This window comes from Mercenaria mercenaria, chromosome 17 (assembly GCF_021730395.1).
Source record: "Mercenaria mercenaria strain notata chromosome 17, MADL_Memer_1, whole genome shotgun sequence".
Classification (NCBI taxonomy): domain Eukaryota; kingdom Metazoa; phylum Mollusca; class Bivalvia; order Venerida; family Veneridae; genus Mercenaria; species Mercenaria mercenaria.
Window position 1 is genome coordinate 36,432,326 of NC_069377.1, and position 22,162 is coordinate 36,454,487.

The following is a 22,162-nucleotide window of genomic DNA, read 5'->3' on the forward strand; positions in this document are numbered from 1 at the left end:
CGTTGGCCCAATGACTTCATGTTTATAGGGAAACTTTAAATTAGAATATATCTTTTTAGTTTGGGGTAAAAAAACTACTAAATATGTTCCATTTAATATGTGCTTTCTGATAATCAATGCCATTTAAGACTTAATAAATGGTTTATCTCCTCAGCGCACACCTGTTCCGTGTCCCGATTACTACAGAATCTAGGTCAAAATCCATGTTATTCAGATAACGCCGAAAAAAAATCAGTTATCTTTAGTGATTATGATAAATTCTTAAATAGTTTTAACTTGTTCTTCACAAGACATAATGATAACATACAGCAATTGCTTGAATGTCATTTAGTGATCCATTTACAAAACTTAAATGATATGAGCCACGCCATGAGAAAACCAACATAGTGGCTTTGCGACCAGCATACATCCAGACCAGGATCCATACTGTTCGCTAACAGTTTCTCTAATTGCAAAAGGCTTTGAAAGCGAACTGCATGGTTCCTGACCAGACTGCGCGGATGCGCAGGCTGGTTTGGATCCATGCTGGTCGCCAAGCCGCTATGTTGGTTTTCTCATGGGTGGCTCATTTGAAGTATGTTATACAAAAAATGATCTCTTGAAATAACTTGTCATGCTGTGTAGGTTATGGCATATCAAATATGATTTTTTTCCTGTTAAGATTTAAACATGTAATAATAATTAGATCTACTCTTAAGCTCTTTAGTCTGATGGTTTTAACAATTTTTTTTTTATCAGTGAGTCATTGTAGCACTACAAATGCATAATACTATGTACATCAATATACTAAACTAACCTTAAACGAAACGAAATTTTAAAGCTGCTTGCACAGTAAGGCAAACATTGCATATTACTTCCTGAAAAAAAGTTTCAAATATGAATGCATTGTTAAAGACATCCAGTTGATATATGTGCTTCGCCATGAGAAAACCAACATGGTGCATTTGCGACCAGCATGGATTCAGAATCCATGTTGTTCGCTTTCAAAGCCTATTGCAGATAGAGAATCCGTTAGCGAACAGCATGCGCAGTCTGGTCCAGATCCATGCTGGTCGCAAATGCACTATGTTGGTTTTCTCATGGTGCGGCTCAGTTCATCTTCCACTGTGCTCAAGCAAAATTTGCATTAAAAGGGAAACTAGTCTCGTCTCTTAAACACTCGTGGCGATGGATTCCATCAGGAATGAGGCGCAGAGAGTGATTAATATAAGTTGTAGAACTTGTTTCAGAATCGACCTAAAATAAATTAGTATAAACTAAACAAAATTTGCATTTCCGTTCTTCCCCCGGTTTATCGATATATCCACTGTATTTTCAGTTCATGCATGCCATTTCTCAATTGTGCTAGTGTGTGACGGACTTTACGCATGTTAGGACAGTCTAGATATGTTTCATGTTCAATACATGACCTGTAGTGTTTGTAAAAAAAAAACTTAGTTGAATTGTCAAGTGTTTCTCTCTTGATCTGCAATTATTGACATATTCGTCTGTTCATAAAAAAATCTTATAAACTGACTTTCATTTGATACACTGAGCTGATCCCAAATATAACGGAAACATTTTCGTATAAGCTGTTTTTAACCTTAGATGTCCGATTGACATTACCAGTGTTATCATTTGAACATAATATGAGCCGCGCCATGAGAAAATCAACGTAGTGCGTTTGCGACCAGCATGCTGTTGGCTTTCAAAGCCTATTGCAGTTTTAGAAACCGTTAGCGAACAGCATGGATCCTGACCAGACTGCGCGGATGCGCAGGCTTGTCTAGATCCATGCTGGTCGCAAGGCCACCATGTTGGTTTTCTCATATTTTTGTTGGGGATTTTTATAAAAATATTTAACCAGTATTTCATTACATGTTCATTTCTGGAACCTTCCGCAACCTCCTATCAAAGATGCATTAAATGATTTTTGATGTTTACACATACATCATTTTCTAGGTTTATCTTTGCACTATTTTGGTAATTTCTCTTGGTATAAATCACCATATTTCCAACCTAAATAGTAAAATTAGAAAGATCTTGGTGTCAAATAAATGGAAGAATATGGATAATGCCATCTTGCCATCTTTGTTACTTAGTGGTTAGTATAGAAGTAAACAGTAGTTTTTGTCCCCTTCATTAATTTTGATAATTCAGATGCCACTGCATCGCCTAAGGGCTACACCAAGACAAATAGATCCAATGACACGGTTAGGAGACGTCTGTTATTTCGGCCAATTTGTTGATATAGAATGTAAAGAGGATCGGTGAAATCATACATTTTTGTTTCAAGCAGTCGTAGCATTAAGTTAAGAATTTAGAATTACATGCACATGCTTTCACCCAAGCTCTTATAATAGAATCAAAGGGGTCTCCATAGCCGAGTTGTTAAGGTCTCTGACTTCCAATCACTTGCCCCTTACCGTTGTTGGTTCGAGCCTCACTCCGGGTGTTGAACTGTTCATGTGAGGAGGCCATCCAGCTGGCTTACGGAAGGTCGGTGGTTCTTCCCAGGTGCCCGCTCGTAATGAAATAATGCACGGACGGGCACCTGGGGTCTTCCTCCACCATCTAAGTAGGAAAGTTGCCATACAATCTGACTAAAGTACTTGATCTTCTAAACGAAGATCTGAGAACGACCCATTCACATTCGTCTTCTGTATATTTTGGATTTCCAGTATTGCTATTTTTATTTTCGCAAATCTATTTTCGTTTGAACCAATCAGACAACTTGTTCGAATGTCAAAGAGTAAGAAAAATTTGCAGTTAATCCAGGGCTCGAACCCGGGACCTCTCGCTTACAGAGCAAGTGCCCTACCGACTGAGCTAACCGGCTATCTGACATCTTTCGACATAAAAATTGTTGATATCAAAAACCAAGGCTTTTTAAAGCTTGCAGAATGTTGTAAGTTAGCTTTTGATTGGCTAGCGGAAGGGTTGTCAGAACGAGGCCATCAATAGCTCGTTGTCAGATCCTATGTGTAGCGTAACAGGAGATGTACTTTAGTCAGATTGGTCGCCGTATGGCCTACAATTGCTTCGGTGCGACGTTAAACTCAACAAAATAAAGAAATAAAATAGATCTAATAGAATCAAGTCCAGTTTTAATGTCTACAAAGGCTATAAATAGTTTAATTTTTTCTTAGAAATATATGTACTAAGAAGTGATAGGTTTCGTCTTCGTGAAAATACCTAAATGCCTCCCTTATCGGTGAAGATATATTTCGATATTACACTGCAAACAAACAAATATCCTCCATATCTCATCTATTAATATTTATGAAAACATTCACACAAACATGGTAAAATCAATAAATTACACTCGCGAAAACCGTGACGAATATGAATGATGTGTTTCTCTTCTTTCAGTTGAGGACATAGCTGGTTCCTCCGAACATGACCACAAGGATATACCAGGTACTTTGTGCGGACACTTGCTGCAGTTAACTGTATAATGAACATACACCAATTTGAATGGATGTTTAAGATATTGCAAGCTTTACCTTGTAAAGTAAAGTTGCTGTTACGATATATTATATCACAAAATGTGCCAAAATTTGATATGGCATTTAATTCTACTTTGATATTACCATTTCTCTTCACAGCAAAATATAAACAAAAATAGAGATGCATATATATATTTGATTTTGATTACGTGTGATGGTCTGACAAACCCAAGCTAAAGGATTTAATTGGAAAAAAGACGTATTTTTATATTAGACTTTGGACTTCTCCTCGCTTGAACTTAAATGACTTTTGCTTAAATGTGTGTAAAAGATATTCATCTAGAATGAATAGTTAAAAATACACTGAGCGTAGACTGTTGATAGCTGACATACACTCAGTTCCAAAAGAAAGTGCGCACTTAGTTTTCTGTTATTTTTTTCTATGTTATTTCCATGAAAACTTATAATGTTTGGTACCAAAATTTAAATCAGTTCGTAAACAAATTGGTGTGCATTTTAGATTTTGAGTTATACCTGAGAGTTAGTGTATGAAAAAATGAAACAAAAACGTTGGGGAATTTTTTGAAATATTTAAACTTAAAAAGTGCACACTTTCTTTTGGAACTGAGTATATACGTATGTTCTAAACGCAAACGTTTGTCCGTGTGCTTCATTGTCACATATCACCAAATTCTCACATTGCCGTTAATTCCAGCCCGTCTCAGCGAGTCGGCATTATGCTAGGGCATTTATTTAAAACAAAAACGAAAAAAAAAAAAACCCGAAAAAAGACCAAAGCTTTTGAATGAAATTGAGGCTATTTTACCTTACTTTCTTTGCGAGCAATTACAATTCCCTTTTCAAGCTAAGTGCCAGTTTATGCTGTTTATAAATCCAAATAAACTCTTTTTAAATGAAAGTTGTTTCATAAAAATTTTTTGGCGTAAATGGGCGATGACATTATATCAGTTTATTTACTTTACAAATCCTTCAGCCTCATTTATGTTGAGCAATAGCCTAAAAAACTGGCCACTGACCAGCTTCCACGAAAAGCTAACCTTGTTTTGTCTCATTACTTTGAATTATTTTACATTAAACCCCCTTTTTATCAAAATAAACCTGTAGAAATACAATTGTGACTGACTCACTCAATGTACGGGTTTTAATAGATCCCCGACAACATTTATTCTCCCCCTATAACAGGTTCCAGATATAATTCAATATGAAAGTTTTCCGGATAAATGACATCATGCCGTCACTTCTAGTTAATCACACCTGCATAACGACCTTTACCAAATATGTCATGTGAAAACATACAGTTACTTTGAAGTGTTTTCTTTCAGGAGTACCAGATACAGAAGGTCTTCCTGAATATGACTACACGCTCTTGCCAGGTATGTTAACATCCGACATTTATTAGGTTGAGATGCAGTTAAGTACTATAGCGATAGATTTTCCAAATTTCAATTTCTTTAGGGCACAACTGTATTCTGTTTAAGACAGACCATTTTTCTTTTCATGTTTAAATTAAGTTGAAATTGCATATGACATTTCGACAGGATGTTATTTTAAATGTCACTGCCAATTCAAACGTGTTCTAAAAAGGACGCTTTACAATCACGCTGTCATTTCTTCAATATTTAGAAGAACCAAACGTGTTTGAAGGAGGTGAGAACAACCTTCGAGCGCTACTTCAGGATGAAGACATTGAAAAGACAATCAAGGTTTGTCCGTCTTTGTAAGCGGCTACCGTACAGTTTAGGATTTTAAACTTCTTGTTATAATGTGTCAATCAATGAAGATACCTCAACGCGCACTTTACCGTGCATGAACAAAACTTGGAGTAAGGACAAGAGAGCTTTTCAGCTCAAAACAAACTTCAATCATGGAGTACAAAGGGAAAGTGTCTATATACGTGAGTAAAACAACAAATGTACATATATGGTGACGGAACTTCCGATACATTTATTTCCGTACTTTTATATGCTTTTAATTCAGTGAAGCGCAAGGTAACGGTCGGCATTAAAATGAACTGCGCATGTCACAGCACATTATGCAAGCCTAAACATGACAAATATTTGAAGGAAAGTATGCTAATTGCAATATAGCTCTATATACAGTGAAAAACATTTTTTTTAGAAAAGGTTCTACGCACAGTCAGATACGTCCGGTAAGAAAATTATTCTATAAAACAAGATAAAAGCGTATTTTTGAAGTCACCTATATTTTCATAACCACGGAAGTCCTTTCGGAAGATGCAAAACTGCCTGATAAAGCTAGTGCGTTGCGTTGTATGAGACATAAGAAATATGTCTAGCGAATTCTATGAAGCAACGAGCCCAAGCACTTTTTACGCAATGTTATTTTTTACTGATTATTTCTGTGATTCGTGTCAAATTACTTTTTACAAGGTTCCGCTGCACATGGTTCGATGTATTTAGCACGGTAAATTGCGTTACGTGGTATCGTTAATGGATCGACGATAAAACTGTCCCACTGGTTTTTGAACACCAAAGCAGCCCCAACTAGTTTGAAAATCTCCTAGAGTTGTTCTGAAATATTTTGATTCATAAAAGGTTATCCTTTTATTGAAAATTGTAAATCTGTTTATAATTTCTGTTAGTTGCACACCAGCTGATAATGTTTATTTCATACTTTTCTTTCCGAGTATATATAGATCTAACCTTAGAGAACAGTCCTTTAGCGAATAAAACAGTGATATACATCTTTTAAAGTGAATAACCATTTCAAGTAGGCCTATACATCCATATTGTGTTTGCCGTTTCTTTTATTACATACAGAAAATGTTTGCGAAAGAGTACCGACATAAAAGGGAGTCTGGAAAACAATATGCTGTCGAGGTGGCTGCAGTTGTGGATTCCTCTGCATTTCAAAAGTAGGTTGAAGTTAAATCTTTTTTGTTATAAATTATTATCTACTTTAAAACTACATGTAATCTCGGCAAACTTTGAGATAATTTGATTAAGATAGTAAACAGATATTATATTTATACAGATAAAGAATGACAGGCTACTGACTTTTGATATCAATGTTATCAGGTCGAGGTTGATATGGGCTGGAATGGGTAAGGGAACCGAACCTCTTCCGCCCGTATCTGCCGAGCCTGATAACATTGATATCAAACGACAACTATTTGTTATTCTATTTATCATGAAAGTTAAACAACCTGCCTAGAACAACATATGTACTCGTCTCTTATTTTGTTTATTTAAAATTGACAATGGAGCAAAACAAATAAATGAATTCATATTTTACGGATTTGAAACTTCATCCGCTCCTGAAACATCTGAACGAAACAAATTGGCAGCTATCTTGAATTCATCTTGGACAATGTTTATAGACTGTCTGATATTCTTATAAAAACTAACAATCAGAAAGAATCTTACCTGCGTAAAACACATTTTCTTATAAATAAATCAGAACATGCTTTATTTCCACCCTTTTAAACGTTTGACATGGGCAACTTCACATGCTCTAAGCACTAATCGGGACGATCTGTGCATGCAAAGAATTGGAACCATTGCCTTACCCTTGCATGGTTGTAAGAGGCGACTAATAGGGTCTTAACACTTGGTTTTGCTGTAACTCTGTGATTCCAGCAGGTATACACATTTTGATTCCATATCTCATGTTTTTATTTCCATGTAAATGAGATGTGAAACCAAAATTTGTAGTCCTGTTTGCGCTATATAACCTATACTGTGTTGGTGCGCCGTAAAACCCAAATAAATAAATAGCTAAAAATTTCGCTTCCAGACTCAGCCAATTTTAAAATCTATAAATAAATTATAATTAAAACAGACACATTTTTTCTACTTAATAAAGTAGATGCCTTATTTTAGGCATAAATCATGTATAAGTACAATGTCAAGTGTATTATAATCTTTCCCGAGAAGGAAACGTTACACAATGAAAGTATTAAGTACTACTGTGTGTTATAAAAGTGGAGACAGGCATAGTTGAAGTACTATGTTGAGAAGTTGAGATTAAATAAGAAAAAAAAAGACAATGTAAAACTAACACTGGACTCTGTAATTAAACTCATTCTGGAAGGAAACTGGTATAAAAAGTAGTCTGTAAATATGGGAGGAGCTTAATTTTAATATTGATCAATGGCCTGATATCAAAACAAATTAAGATAAGTGACATCAGGCACTTTGCATAGTAGTTGCATGACGAAAACTAAATACAGTCAACCCTATCTGTAAAGACCACACTATGGAAATGAAAAGTGGCCTTTGTTTACAAGTAGTAACTAATCAAAGGTAAAATTACACTACAATTAAACGGGAGCAGCAGTTTTTATTGCAGTAGCTTTCATGGTCCTTAACACACAAGTTTGACTATATTTCTTTGGTTTTCAATTATTTCAGGTACAGCAGATTGCATGGCGGCGATTTCATGAAAACCCTGCATTTCATGCGAAGTCGTCTAGCCACTATCTTGAATGGTGTATGTTGAATTTCCATTCGTTTTCTAATGTTTGGTTCATATATTTATAACTGTTTTTTTTTGTTTTGTTTTCTCTTATACTTTAGTTAATGATACCGACATAATACACACTAGAGATCTCAATAGTAAAGTATTAGAAACGTTTTAATTTTCATCCGGAAAGTGAACTTTTCATCTAAATTTTGGGCACAGGTTAGCTTTTTAAGACCATATATTTAACATTCTTTACATGATTTATCGTGTGTTGTCGTTCTGGCTTGCAATGTGGGTGGTGGGTGGGGGACACAACAGCAGAAACGTCCTTGGCTTGGTCTAATATATGCCACTATCAAGTTGTAACAAGATGCTTTTATTTCACATTTTGCATGCAAATCTTGAAAATTTGCCATAACAGAAATACACAAGAATACAGTTTTTGTGTGTCTTTAAGTGCTCTTTTTGTTTCTCTGTGTTTGGTTAAGCGCCGTTTTTCAACTTAACGACGGGCAGTTGAACTACCCAGTGTTCCGGTATTCAGTACAAGCACTTTCCTTTATCAGCAAGTAACCGACAACTTCTCCGTCTGAACCAGAGGCGGAGGACGGGTATTTTCAGACATAGTGTCTTATATGAAATCGTCACAGAGAACATACTCCTTGCACGAGGTGAAAACTTACGACCGTAAGACACTACCTACTGAGTTAGGCGGACAAATTAATTAGGTCAATTTATGTATTAGGCTCTAGTGAATATGACCAGGTCAGGCAAAATCAACGAGAGCCGAATACGGAATCACTGATTTAGCTTCTGAGTTATAATGACCATTTTATTATATACCTAAGTAAAGATCTCAGTTGGCCAAAACATACTGATAACATCACATCGAAAGCAAATAATTCACTTAGATTCACCAAAAGAAATGTCAAAACAAACAACAGAAAAGTAAAAGAAACAGCTTGCAACACGTATGTCCGTCCGCAGCTTGAATACTGTTCCTCTATATGGCACCCTTAGCAAAACATTCTCACATGCAAAATTGAACGAGTACAACGATCTGCAGCTTGATACGTATGTAACAATTATGGTCAAACAAGCAGTGTCACTCAGATGCTTAAGAATTTCAACTGGCAATCCCTTGAACAACGCCGCATCAAAATTCCCTTATCACATTTTTTAAAACAGTTTTATTGTAGTTGACTATAACCACCTCACACCTACAAGGAACCTAAATTACTTGATCCCACAATCTCATACGCATTATAATTTTAACTCCTTTTTTCCAAGAACAATTCGTTCCTGGAATGGTCTTCCCCTACACATACAGTCCAGCCCCAATTTGATTCTATTCACTGAGAGGCTGGCAACTGTAACCTTCTAATCTATGTTTTTAATCTTAGTAATTGTAGTTCTTTTTAACATTATAATCAGAATTGATCTTTTTGCAGTACACCGTAGATGTAGATGCAAATGTACCTCCACTTTGTTTGTCATTTTGTTAACGAATGTTAAGGAAGCGAAAATAGAATTGTTTTTGTGTGCGCTATGTATAAAACTGTGATAGGCCATGCATATTTAATAGAAGCAGTCCGGATACATGCATTACAAAAGGCACAATACGAAATGTTCCCTGCCTGTAAAATAGAAGCCATATATATGTATTTGTCAGAATTTATAAAAGTATATGATAAAACGTATTACATGTACCTGTTACAAAGTTTCAGACAGCTGTCGGATGAGTATGTTATTGTTTCCATTTATAGGTTAGTCAAAGGTACGAGGAGATCGATGATCCTGACATGGACGTCTATGTGACAATTTCAAAATATGTCATTTACGAAGTTAGTTATTTTGCACACTTGCTTTTTAAAATGGTGTTTATTTTAATGGAATGATTGAGTGATATTTCTTTTAATTTAATACACGAAGCCCTGTAAAATTGTAAAATTCAACGGAATCTCTGAGTTTTATTTCTTTGTAATGCAAATTATTGTCCACCTGAACCAAAAGTTGGCTATGAACAAAGTCAGTAGTGAGGATTTGAGCATTATTTAAAACGATGTCCGTGAAGTTTGTGTTGTAAGGAGTCTTTTAATTTTTTCTCTTATTATCAGTCCTCTACTGGTTGAAAACCAGTTTCGGGGACTATAGGAATGTGCTTTTCCGTCCGTCCGTCATTCTGTCATTCCATCCGCAATTTTGTGTTAGGTCCATAACTCTGTCATTCATGAAGGGATTTCAACATTACATGGTACAAATGTTCCCCATGATGAGACGGCGTGCCCAAAACCCGGACACCTGGCTCAAAGGTCAAGGTCGCAATTGGAGGTCAAAGACCCTCCAAAGGTTTTTTTCCTGTCCGGTCCATAACTCTGTAACCCATCAAGGGATTTTCTTATTACTCGGCGCAAATGTACCTCATAATAAGACTATGTGTCATGCACAAGTTTGAGACCTCTAGCTCAAAGGACAATGTCACACTTGACAGTCAAATGTTAACATGGCATGAACAGGGTCGGTTTCGTGTCCATAACTCTGTCATTAATCAAGGGATTTTAATATTACTTGGCATAAATATTCCCCATGATGAGGCGACGTGTCATGCGCAAAACCCGGACCCCTAGCTTAAAGGACAGAGCTTATATTATATAGACTTTTTTAGGATTAGCTTCCATCTGTTGTTACTATAAATAACTTGTATTATAACTTTTTCAGAATTGGCCAAAAAGTACATATAAAAATACAGGTACAAGAGTAAACATAAAAAGAAACATTGCTACGACGGGCGTATATTGTGACAATCCGGCACTCTTGTTTATAGATTTTATAAACCACTGTAGGTTTTTGTATAAATTATGCAAATTTTAATCCAAGTGTTTTGTTATAACATATTGTATATGTAGTACAATATTGTTTATACATCACTAACAGATATCAGTTCATTATGTTACCGGTATACTGCAGTAGAGAAAATTAGGGCTTTGTTTTGCATGGCAATACACATTCACTTGTTTATCGTTGATTTGAAGAACAGAGATTTTATGTAGATGTTGTTTATCACATATTTGTTAAACGGAGGTTTATCTAACATCATTTAGCATACATTTCATAGAACAGAGATTCGAAAGATTTTCCTTCTATCTATTTAATTTTAGCATAGAGGCACAGTTGGCCCACTCCCAGGCACTGTTAAAACATACAAGACAGATCGGTATGAATTTGTCGACAGTGATGTATATATAGACGTGCTTCCTGACTGGTTAAAAACAATGCCGATACTGAAACACGATGATCACGTGATGGTCTTTACTGGGTAATGAATAGATAGGGAGTGCTGCTTTCATGTATATTTTAGTAGTTTTTTATACTGAAAAATTGTAATCGCATTTACTACATTTTACACGAACTAAATATATATTACAAAATATTGTCTTAAAATGCAGCAGAATCTCTACAAGTTAAAGAATAGCAAAAGTTCCTTCTGGAGCACATCTGTATAAAATATAATGATCATCTTGAAAAAATTAGGTTGTAATGTCTACATACCAAATATCAAAGGCGATACTGGTTTCTCATCCTAATGTAGTGATTTAATGCACTAACAGTCTACGTCCTCGCACACAACAAACATATGTAGTGGTCATTGATCAAGTATATTATGGCTGTAATTTAGTAGTATCTGTCCTAAATGCGTGTGACATGCGAGCATTCGATGCGTGACTTTGTTGCACACAATGTGAGGGTCGCAATGGGGTTTGTTTTCACATATTGACCCTGCATTTGAAGGTAACTTTGTGACAAATAAGATGTTTGGCATGTTTCAACAACGACACTATTTTCATCCTCAGGTTATATAGATCGCGTTCAGCCAGAGAAATAATCCCGGAATGTAATGTGCAAGTACTAACTGTAGAAATTATTCATTTTCTTAGATACGAGTTATATTATGGAGGTAACGTGGGCAATCATGTTATTGAGGGTGTTGCCTATAACCGTGGTGCTTGCGGGGAACTAAGAGTGTCGTTACTAGAGGACGACGGTAGTTACTACGGTCAGACCACTCTTGCAGCTCATGAACTGGGACATAAGTAAGTAGTGTACACTTTGTCCTTTTACATTGTGAATTCTGGTAGCGGACATCATTCCTAAAAATGCACAGAAGCCGATTAATAATTCCTGAAAAGTTTTAATTGTAATAATGGTCATTGGGGAGAAGCCGGCCAGAAGTCTACCAATCCTCTGTTGGCATTCCCTGTTAATGCTTGTATAACATGTATTAATAATGCTTGTATAAGATGTAGTGAAGTAATCCTTAGGTTCTAACATAAAATTTAAGAGAGGGGTTGGGGAGGCGTTCGCGTTATATGAAATCCCTTAACGGCATTAGGAAGCCAAATGTCAAATGAGTAAAATCAAGAATAAATATCAAATAGTAAAATCTGTAAAAATCCATTGGAAGTAAAGAATGCACCCAAGAAGAATACTAGCAGACTCGGTTTGATCGAGTCTGTCCATGAGAGGTAATGAAATGTGCAACACCTCTCACGCCCCCTAGCACCGGCTTAAGTGGAACTCTATTATACATATGTTGAAATCACTGTACATTTTAATCATTGCATTTGATTTAAATATTATGACTTGTCAAAATGCCTTAAATATTTTCATTAATAAATTTAATACAAACTTATTAAAAATGTGTGTTTCTCCTTATTGACCTATTTACTTCCGATGGCAGACAGCCAATATAGTCTATGGTGAATTGTAATCCTGTGGATTTTTCCCTATATTTGAAAAAGTTATGTTTTTCTGAAAGCTTTTGTGATACCTTAAAGAATTCCATTGGTAACATTTTTTCGGTCATTAGTGTGGCAGCCATCTTGAATTTCAAAATGCCAATTGTTATTGTTGGTTGCGGGTTTACCCCGCTACCAAAGTTACACGTGTATTTCTGACAATCATATAGAATCTTTATTTTATTCCAAACCACATCCAAAGGATGTTCATGTGTTACACAAAATTGTCCCATTCATGAACAACGCGGATAAATTATCAATGATCAAGCAGTTCTGATTCAACCTGTATCCATTTACACTGACCATTTAGATTATATAAGATCTATCAACGATACGGTTTTCAAGCTCATGGTTACATCACACGCTAGGTCAGGCAGAGTTCATCTTAGATATGAGGCACATTTGTATTTGTTCCCATTCATGTTTATTTATAGATTGTCATTTAAACAGAAAATAAATCTACCAAAACCCGCAACCACCAGACGTCTCAAGGCTTTGATTTTTCTTTTCGGTTGGTTATCATGTTATTGTCTTTAATTATCAGCGTAGATCTTTACTCTCTAAACTTCCTACTTAATACTTTTAGCCTTGGTGCCGAACATGACGGCATGGGAGTTACAGCACGCTGTCATCCAAATTACTATATCATGGCGCCAAGCATGCCAGCCTATTTCAGTGGAAATTCTTACCCTGTCAACCTGGGGCGATTCTCTTCATGTTCTGTCAGTGCGTTCAAGTATTTTTTTGGCAGGTACGTTTTGCAGAAGAAGGTAATAAGTTCGCCTTTTATAAATGACACGCACAAACATTGAGTGAACTTTTTCATTGAGACTGATTTCATTTTCTGAAAACGAAATATCATCTGAAAGCATTGAATGGAACTTGATACAACTTACCTGAATATTTCTTGGATTGTCACTTAAAAATTTCAAAACGTTTCCGGGTAGTTGTTTTACTTTAGTATCATTGTTTCAGTTATATAGGAGAATGACATTTTTGTAGGTTTGGAGTCATCAGGTGATGTGAAAATAAGTCAAAGTCAACTACCCTAACCATATATATATATATATATATATATATATATATTCTTCAGTGAAGTCATTTTTTTCTGACTGTATGCGGCTTATACGTCTTAGGTGACACGTTTTTTATATGAAGTGGTCATGATAAATCTTACTACTTGTGCTACTCAACAATGTGTTTTGAAAGAATGTGAACGGAGTATAAATGTGCGGTTCCTAATTTTTCAAGTCTAATTGAACTGCTTTATTATCTGATTAACTGTTAATGTTAACTTTAAAATCGACTGTTAACTTTTGAGAGAAAAGAAGTACCCAAACCCCAGAATATGGCCACATTTCTTTTATATGCTGCATGCTGGTCATATTTTAATTACTGGTCAATCGTGCAATAACTTTGTTTTCATTTTTTCCGTAAATGCGAAAGACTGACTATATTTTTTCTTTCCGAAGATCTGCAAATATATTTTGCATGGCTTTGAATTATTTTCTTTTAAACTGCATACCACAAATAATTTCAAACAAATATTCCATGCATGATTGACATTTTACCAAGAGTGTTCAAGTTATTAAAATTCATCGAAAACTTGATCGCCAGAGGTTTAAACAGAAAATTCTATGCAACATTTCCTCCTAATCTTGTCAGAGTTTGAAAGAATTGTACATAATTATTCTTTGGGTTGCCATCTACCAAGGGTGTTCATATTATTCCCAAACTATTTTTTTAGCGCTGAAGCCATCTTGTTTCGCGTGAATGGCGGGCATGTTATTAACCATTATTTTTTTTTGGTTGGCCATAATGGTCTAAATCAAGGTTAGTTACTGTTCAAATTCCGTTATGGATTTATATTTTCGACATTTTGATAAAAAAAATGAGAGAGGAATGTTGTATTTGGCGAAATAAAACTACATTTTAATATGAGTGAAAATAGCAGATTACAGCAATGTGATTTTGATGTGATTTTACTGTGAGCAAATATGCCACGAAAAATATTTCTTCCCTACATTTCGTTTCATTTCGTGTAAGTTTTATATTTGTTTTTCAAAATGAGGTCATGATTTGTACTCTAAACTATGTCAAGCTATGTATGGCAGCTCTGTGAACATGGTTCATTGTATATAGAATAAAAATGAGATGATAGCAAGGTCTGGTGTAGCTTTGGAGAAGTGACAAAGTATGTTACTATTTCTATGGCATAGAAGAGAATAGAAGGTGAGCATTGTTCGGACATAGTATTATTTTATGTATGGACCTTCTAGTTTTTAGTACAAACATTCAAAGATAAAATTTTGGAACTGCACTGGCAGCAAAGGTAAAACACATATCATTTAAGAAAAAAATGCATTTTCTAGAATTTACAAACCATTCAAACATGATCCGCAGCAGTTGCTATATAAACATATAGCGAAATCGCCTATATATGAATCTACGATAAAATATAGCTCTTCCATTCCACCCTACGATTGTAACACGACTGTGAGATTCTACTCTGCTTCTGTTATATGCCCGACTTTTTCAGTGCTATGTAGTAGTAATAAAAAGTACTTCAAATTTTCTGAAACAAACAATTACTAACTGATGAATTTATTTGTTTATATTTTTACCGTAAGAAAATGTTTCAGCCCGGTAAGTTTCAACTTCAACACCAGTGCATCTATGTCTGGTCGTGCGTGTAGTTTACAATTTCTGCGTTGTAGGCACCACAAATGTCAACTAGATTCTACTTTGACAGGATATAAATTATAATTCATGTTCCAATCTTCCAGACTCAAGTGTTTACGTGTTTATATGCCGCCGCAATGTTCTGGCGTATGTTTCAGTGCCATCATGTAGGTGACGTGCACTATTTTTAGAAACTGCATATATAAACTTTGAATGAAGTATTTACTTCTGATTTCTATATCCGACCTTAAATGTTATTGAAAATAACATTTTTACAGCAGTAACTACTTAATACTTTTTAATTAAAATTTGCTGAATATATGAAGATTCCGTTTATTGCAACGCTTTCCATTCGCGGGGAGGTTTTTATAGTAGTATATGGCCAGCCGAATGACATATCGAGCTAAAATGTAGTGTTGTTAAATGTGAAGAATTTGCGTGGTTAGAATCAAAATAATAAATATGTTCCAATAATTTTATCAGTCGTTCGGATGCGAATATTAAATCACTCGTGCTACGCACTCGTGATTTAATTATTACGCATCCGAACTCCTGCCCATATTTTATTAAATGATAAAATATAGGCACATATTTATTATTTCTTAATTAAAAACTGAAATTGTCATTAATGTATAGAAAATATCGAGCAAATAATGTATCTATTAATTACATTTATAATTAGTAACAAAACACGTGAAAAACGACCATTACGGCCGCAATTGACGGATCCATAATGGCGCAGTTTGCCTCACGCATCATAATCATAATGGTCCTTGTAACCGGAACGTCAGCACGTTCTGACGTTGACGTCATTAAGAAACGCCATTATGGCGTGTGAAAGGGTGCTGAATCATTTTCTGGTCGAATGTCATATAATGATGGCATTGTTGATAAAAAAGCAATACTAATTTGTGGAAAATATGTAAAATTAATATGAAGCGAAGGTATATAATAAAAAGGTCAATGAACAGCTACTGTGTGCCTTCTAGCCATAATGGCACGCCTAGTTTTATAACGGCCCTCGGGCTAAAGCTCACGGGCAATTATGGCACTAGGTATGCCATTATGGCAAGAAGGCACAATAACGACGTATATTAACCTGTTACAACATAGTAGCATGACATAACATTCATGTTGGCAGAAGTTCAGAAGTTCTGTTGTATTTATCAATTCATATTGCATGTTTATATGCTGGCCACGAATTTAATGTATATGGCATACATGCACTTAGGCTTATATGCTTTTTAAAAGAAACTCCTGTTATTTATTATTTATATTCTTTCGCGTTTAGGAATGGTTCCGTAAGAATTATGACAATCTCAGTGATATAATCTACCGTTATATTTTGATAAAATTAATCATTAAAAAATATTCTGAAATCTTATATTGTTTTAAATGTTGGAAACTATGAATGTTACATTTTGATTCTCTACGTCTAATGATATCCTACTGCCTCTGCAGTTAAAAAGTGGTACTGTAAAAGCAGAAATTTTCGCGACGGTTTAATTTTCGCTATATTCGCATCCCTGTATCTCGCGTAAATTAATCTTTGCGTAATTATTCATCATTATTATAACTCAAATTCAAGTAGGATACCAATTTTACAATTTCGCGAATATTAAATCTCGCAAACAAACTCAGAATTTCAAATTCGCGAAATTTTGACCCAGCGAAAATATGTGCTTTTACAATATTCTTCCCTGATCGCGACATCTCAAATACATAAAAATAATAATGGTAGCTACATGTTGTGTAAAAGGGTTGGCCAAGGTACGTTTCTGATACCAGGTACCTCTTTTGTCGGAGAGCTTTTAAACTTAATTATTGTGGTGGTGATTTAGTTCGTATAAATTCTCTCTACTATATATATATATATATATATATATATATATATATATATATATATAACATTCATTTCAGAGGTGGTCGCTGTTTCACAAATCTTGCTAAGGATAAGACGAACTATATATCACCCGAAGAACCTCAGTCACCGGAACAGCAATGTAAATCTGCTGTGGGAAATTATTCCAGCTTGTGCTCAGTTAGTGGTTATTTAATTATTTTCATATTTCCCAAAACAGAATTTGTGAAAAAGATATTCGCTCTCTTAATTAAAGCTTTGAGTCTGGTACAAAAGATTTTTATAATTCGTTGTTTTTAGTAATATAACAAGAAAATTATGTTCTGGAGTTGGAGTCAAGATTTAGAATTCGCCCTTGCCACAGGTCATTTTCAATTTTGCATTTCAGAATTAGAGAATACGGTGCTAAAGCTTTGAGATTGGTCCCAAGACTGTATATAAATAAAGCTGTTTTTTATGCCTGAACAGCGGACAACATTGTTCATTGTTAACACTTTCAGACAAAAAATCCAAGGGTCTTGAGTTCGAGTCTCAATTCCTTGAGCTTAATACTGCTAACATTCTTCTGGAGTTGTCTACTCGGCGAAGACCGTAAGTAAGCTTAAATATGCACAATCCGGAATATCTAAGGTGATTCAATTCAATGTTTGGTTACAGGATCCGGATGACGAAGATATATGCCGTGTAATGAAGTGCCAGGGAAAATGGGAGTGTTCCTATCACGTCCCAGCTAAAGGAACACGATGTAATCCCTATATGGTAAATTAACTGTATGATTTTCTCCATTATCTACACTACTTTTTGCGTTAAACTTTCCGAGGTGTAACTGTATTTATATTCATGATTTTAATTTTATTTCATAACCCTACTTTGTCATTATAATTGTTTAAAGATATCCAATTGCCATCTTTTACTAAATTATTTCATCTTTAGATATTTAACTCAAATGTATAAATTCCTCATCAAATGTATACAACTTTAATAAAAATATGAATAAAGTTTGCATTTAGAGCTACATTCATAATAAAATGTCATTTAGTATCAGTAACACTTTAAAAAGCAGCCAGTTTTTTTAGTGGTATAGGTAGTACACGTTTTTTACTGTATTTATCTATACATGTATACAGTGCGTATTATTTATAACCTAATGCATGGTAGTGTTAATACACATAGACTTGTTAATTTTATGTTTACATACACTATATGAAGTAAATGTTCATGTTTTTGAATATGAAATTTGGATCTAATATATCTTTAAGTTTAAGTAAATTTCATTTCACTGCAAAATACCATTCATAATGCTTGTCAGCAGTTTCTGTAGTTCGCCAGCTATGTCTGTTGATTCGTGCATTCGCAGTTACAATGACAGACTTAAGAACTGGATAAATTTTAACTTATGTTATTAGCATATGGATAGATAACACGTTGTTTATTCTATAAAATATCTAACACTTATAATTACGAAAAATGATGGTACAATATAGTAAATTCTAATTTGGATAGCAATGCATAAATCATCACAACGTTATTATGTTGACGTCACGTCGACGTGATATTTAGCGCATCTTGAAATAGCACGTTCAAATGATCCAATATTTTATTTATAAATAGCATGTTTAAAACGAAATGACACATTGCACAACTGTCTTGATTAATTTACACACATACTAAGCTTGTTATTCGCTCTGCAGAATAATTTGCCACATCATTCAGTTCGCCCAAATTGAACTCTTCCGCAAGACGTATGACCATTTCCGGTCCTGTTGCGTATAAACAAAGGAGCGTGACGACCTACCATTTGGCGCCATGCATACCCGGAGAAACAATCCTATCAATTTGATCTAAATTTTACAACAAAGACATATTAGAATCGAAATACCGTGTTTTAACACTATTTTTGCACATGGGCGGTTGTACGTCGGGCGTAATGATTTCACGAGGGCGCAGCCCAAGTGAATATTTCGAATGATGTATAACCGCCGTCGTGAAATCATTACACAAAGTTTTGAGCACTTTATGTGTATTTTTCATTAAGTGAAAGACAATAACTCTGGCCTAGCTGAGTGTATTATCAAAGAAAACACCACGTGTACACATTCACATACTATATATTAGTTCTCTAATATTTTATTAATCTAGGTCAAGTACATTTTGAGATACATTGGACACAAGCTTTTATTTTTTGACTGAGTCAAGGGCCATAACTCTGGTCTTGAAAAGTGAAATAAAAGACTCAGAGTGCTCAAACTCACATGCTGGATAGTATTTCTACATGGTTTCATGACTCTAGGGGATATATTTTTCAAGATATATGCAACACACATTTCTAAGTGCTTTATGTGTATTTTTCGCTTAGTCAAGAACCAGAACTCTGGTCTCATTGAATGAAATCCAAAACAGAACACCAGATGCGCAATTTCACATACTATATAACAATCCCTTAATGTTTTATGACTCTAAGTCAAATTCTTTTTGAGATATGTGCGACACAATCTTGTGGGATATTTTAAACAATCAAGTGCCATAACTCTAGTACTTGATAACCTCAGCATTAAAACTGACCAAGTAAAACAATTGGATTTCTTTTTCTAAATATAGAAGTATAAATAGAGTCTATTGTTATATTTCAAATAATCCGAGATAACTTACGTCTATAAGTACGAAGTTTAACATTATATTGAAATAATTGTTCAGTTCTAAAAATAATACATTATATAATTACAAAATGCAAACAAAAGTTATCATAATCAGTATACATGTACCTGGACCAAGTGCAATTTAAAATATTTTTTTGCACGTTGAAAAAATTATTTGTTTTAAAACACATAAAGAATATGTAGATAAGATAGTTGCCGCATTCAGAATAGGTCTGCACATAGTTACCAAGCCTGGGCGGCTGTTTTGAAAACATCGATCGCTACGCTCGATCGGTTTTCAAATTGCCTTCTGTGTTTGTAAATAGGATGCAGACCTTTTCCTTGTAAGGTATCTTTTACGTATGATCAATATGTATTTTGATACAAATTATATATACACATATATTTATTGATTGCATTTTATTTTATTATTTTTCAGTGGTGTATTGGTGGTCGGTGTGTAGTAAGACCTGATGCTCGTAAGTTTGTTTTCACAAAAATTTAGTAGATCGAAAACATACATAGATGACGCAATTTATTTTGCCAGACGGTATGTGTCTTTTGACATCCAATTAAAAAAAACGCAATATTTCAGCTTCTTTGGCAGCAAATATAACAAAACACTCGTTCAAAAAAATTTCCTATGAATGTTTAAGCAACTGAAGACCAAACTTCACATTGCATATTTTAGTGCTTAATAATACTGTGAAGTTCGAATCTTATTTTCGCTAATATTCGCGGCCCTGTCGAATTCAAATATTCTGCTAGAAACATGACAAGCTCTTGTCTGTACATTCCAATAAAATCTCATGCCAATTGTCACTACGTCGCGAACTCGCGTTTTGTGGACAAATTAGGGCGGTTTGCCCAAAAATAAAAAAAAATGCGCGAATTTAATAAGTGTTTTGCAGTAATAGTCGGTGACATTTTAGTACATGTTCATAAATAACGAAACAATATGAGCCGCGCCATGAGAAAACCAACATAGTGGCTTTGCGATCAGCATGGATCCAGACCAGCCTGCGCATCCGCGCAGTCTGGTCAGGATCCGTGCTGTTCGCTAATGGTTTCTCTAATTGCAATAGGCTTTGAAAGCGAACATTAGTGTCTACAATTCTCTAGCATAGTATCTGTTCTTTAACCACATCTCTATTCTTTAACATAGATACGTCATTGTTAAATGCCCATATCCTAAAGTATGCGAGTATCAGGCAATACATATCTAACAACCTATCTGAGCACAAATATAAAATTAACAAAAGTGATACTAAAACTCTATCTCAAAATTAGCGGTATTTAAGGGAAACATTTCATTAGATAAGTATACATGAAAAAAGCATCGTGTTCACATTAATGGGTGTTTATAATAAACATGTCATGATTCCAACTTAGTCAGCAGTGAAAACATTTAGTAATTGGACAACGAAGCAAATATACGTAGCCAAAGGATAAATTACCTGGGCGAGAAGATGTAACCTGTCAGTTTTGCATGTTACTCAATTTTGAACCTAACTGTACTCGTAAAAGGAATGCGAAATTCTTTAATAGCATGAATTATCGCTGACCGAAAACTGAATGTAAGAATAAAACTTAAAACTATTCTTTAGACCATTATACCACAAAATGTTCTACAACTCAAATTTGTTGTCCCTTGTTTATGTCTTGTGTCATTATTTAAAATTTTTAAGGGTCAGTGCTTTTAAATAGTCGAGTGTTGCTGTTATCCGACAGCTCTTCTTTATAATTTCTGTTAGAAAAGGTTTTTATTCAAAGTTGTACATTGTAAATGATTGTGCAGGCCAGACCTATTAAAGTCGGTAACCAAGAATGTTAAATTTGATAAACTGACTAGGGGCCTGTTTCACAATAGTTCAAGTTCCCCCCCAAGTATGGACTTTTAAAACAAAATTATTTCATTGGCTATAACTTGTATCTGTTTTGTAGGCGCTCAAAATGAGCTAACCCCGTTTATTTCTTATAAATTCTGAGAAAAAAAAAAACGTCAGCAAACTTGAAAAACAATATATAGAAACATAACTTTTTGTTAGTCACATTTGTTTAACTCTTACTCGAAACGAAAAAGCAAGGGATAATATAGTGACTAGGATAGGCTTAAGATTTGTCAGTTTTCCATAAAAACTGGCTTAACGCAGATATTTATAAACAAATATACATAGTTTTCGTTCCAGTGTACTTTTTCATGTTTTGTACCTTTTTAAAAAAATAGTCCTTAATTCAATTTAAGCTCAAAGCTATCTTAATCTTGTTTGGTGTATATTCTGAAAATATCCGAATGATTTTCATGAAACACCT

General features: G+C 34.7%; 1 protein-coding gene across 1 annotated transcript in view; it reads left to right on the plus strand.

The window, feature by feature from the left end:
- LOC123536046 (A disintegrin and metalloproteinase with thrombospondin motifs 16-like) overlaps nt 1-22,162 on the plus strand; it is a 36,829-nt gene that overhangs the window by 7,584 nt on the left and 7,083 nt on the right. Inside the window, exons 5-16 of the mRNA XM_045318829.2 lie at nt 3,352-3,399; nt 4,772-4,822; nt 5,073-5,152; nt 6,230-6,324; nt 7,823-7,901; nt 9,641-9,718; nt 11,033-11,190; nt 11,810-11,965; nt 13,257-13,421; nt 17,273-17,393; nt 17,871-17,972; nt 20,289-20,328. Of these exons, the coding sequence (XP_045174764.1) occupies nt 3,352-3,399; nt 4,772-4,822; nt 5,073-5,152; nt 6,230-6,324; nt 7,823-7,901; nt 9,641-9,718; nt 11,033-11,190; nt 11,810-11,965; nt 13,257-13,421; nt 17,273-17,393; nt 17,871-17,972; nt 20,289-20,328 (1,173 nt within the window). The remainder of the gene's footprint in view (nt 1-3,351; nt 3,400-4,771; nt 4,823-5,072; nt 5,153-6,229; nt 6,325-7,822; nt 7,902-9,640; nt 9,719-11,032; nt 11,191-11,809; nt 11,966-13,256; nt 13,422-17,272; nt 17,394-17,870; nt 17,973-20,288; nt 20,329-22,162) is intronic.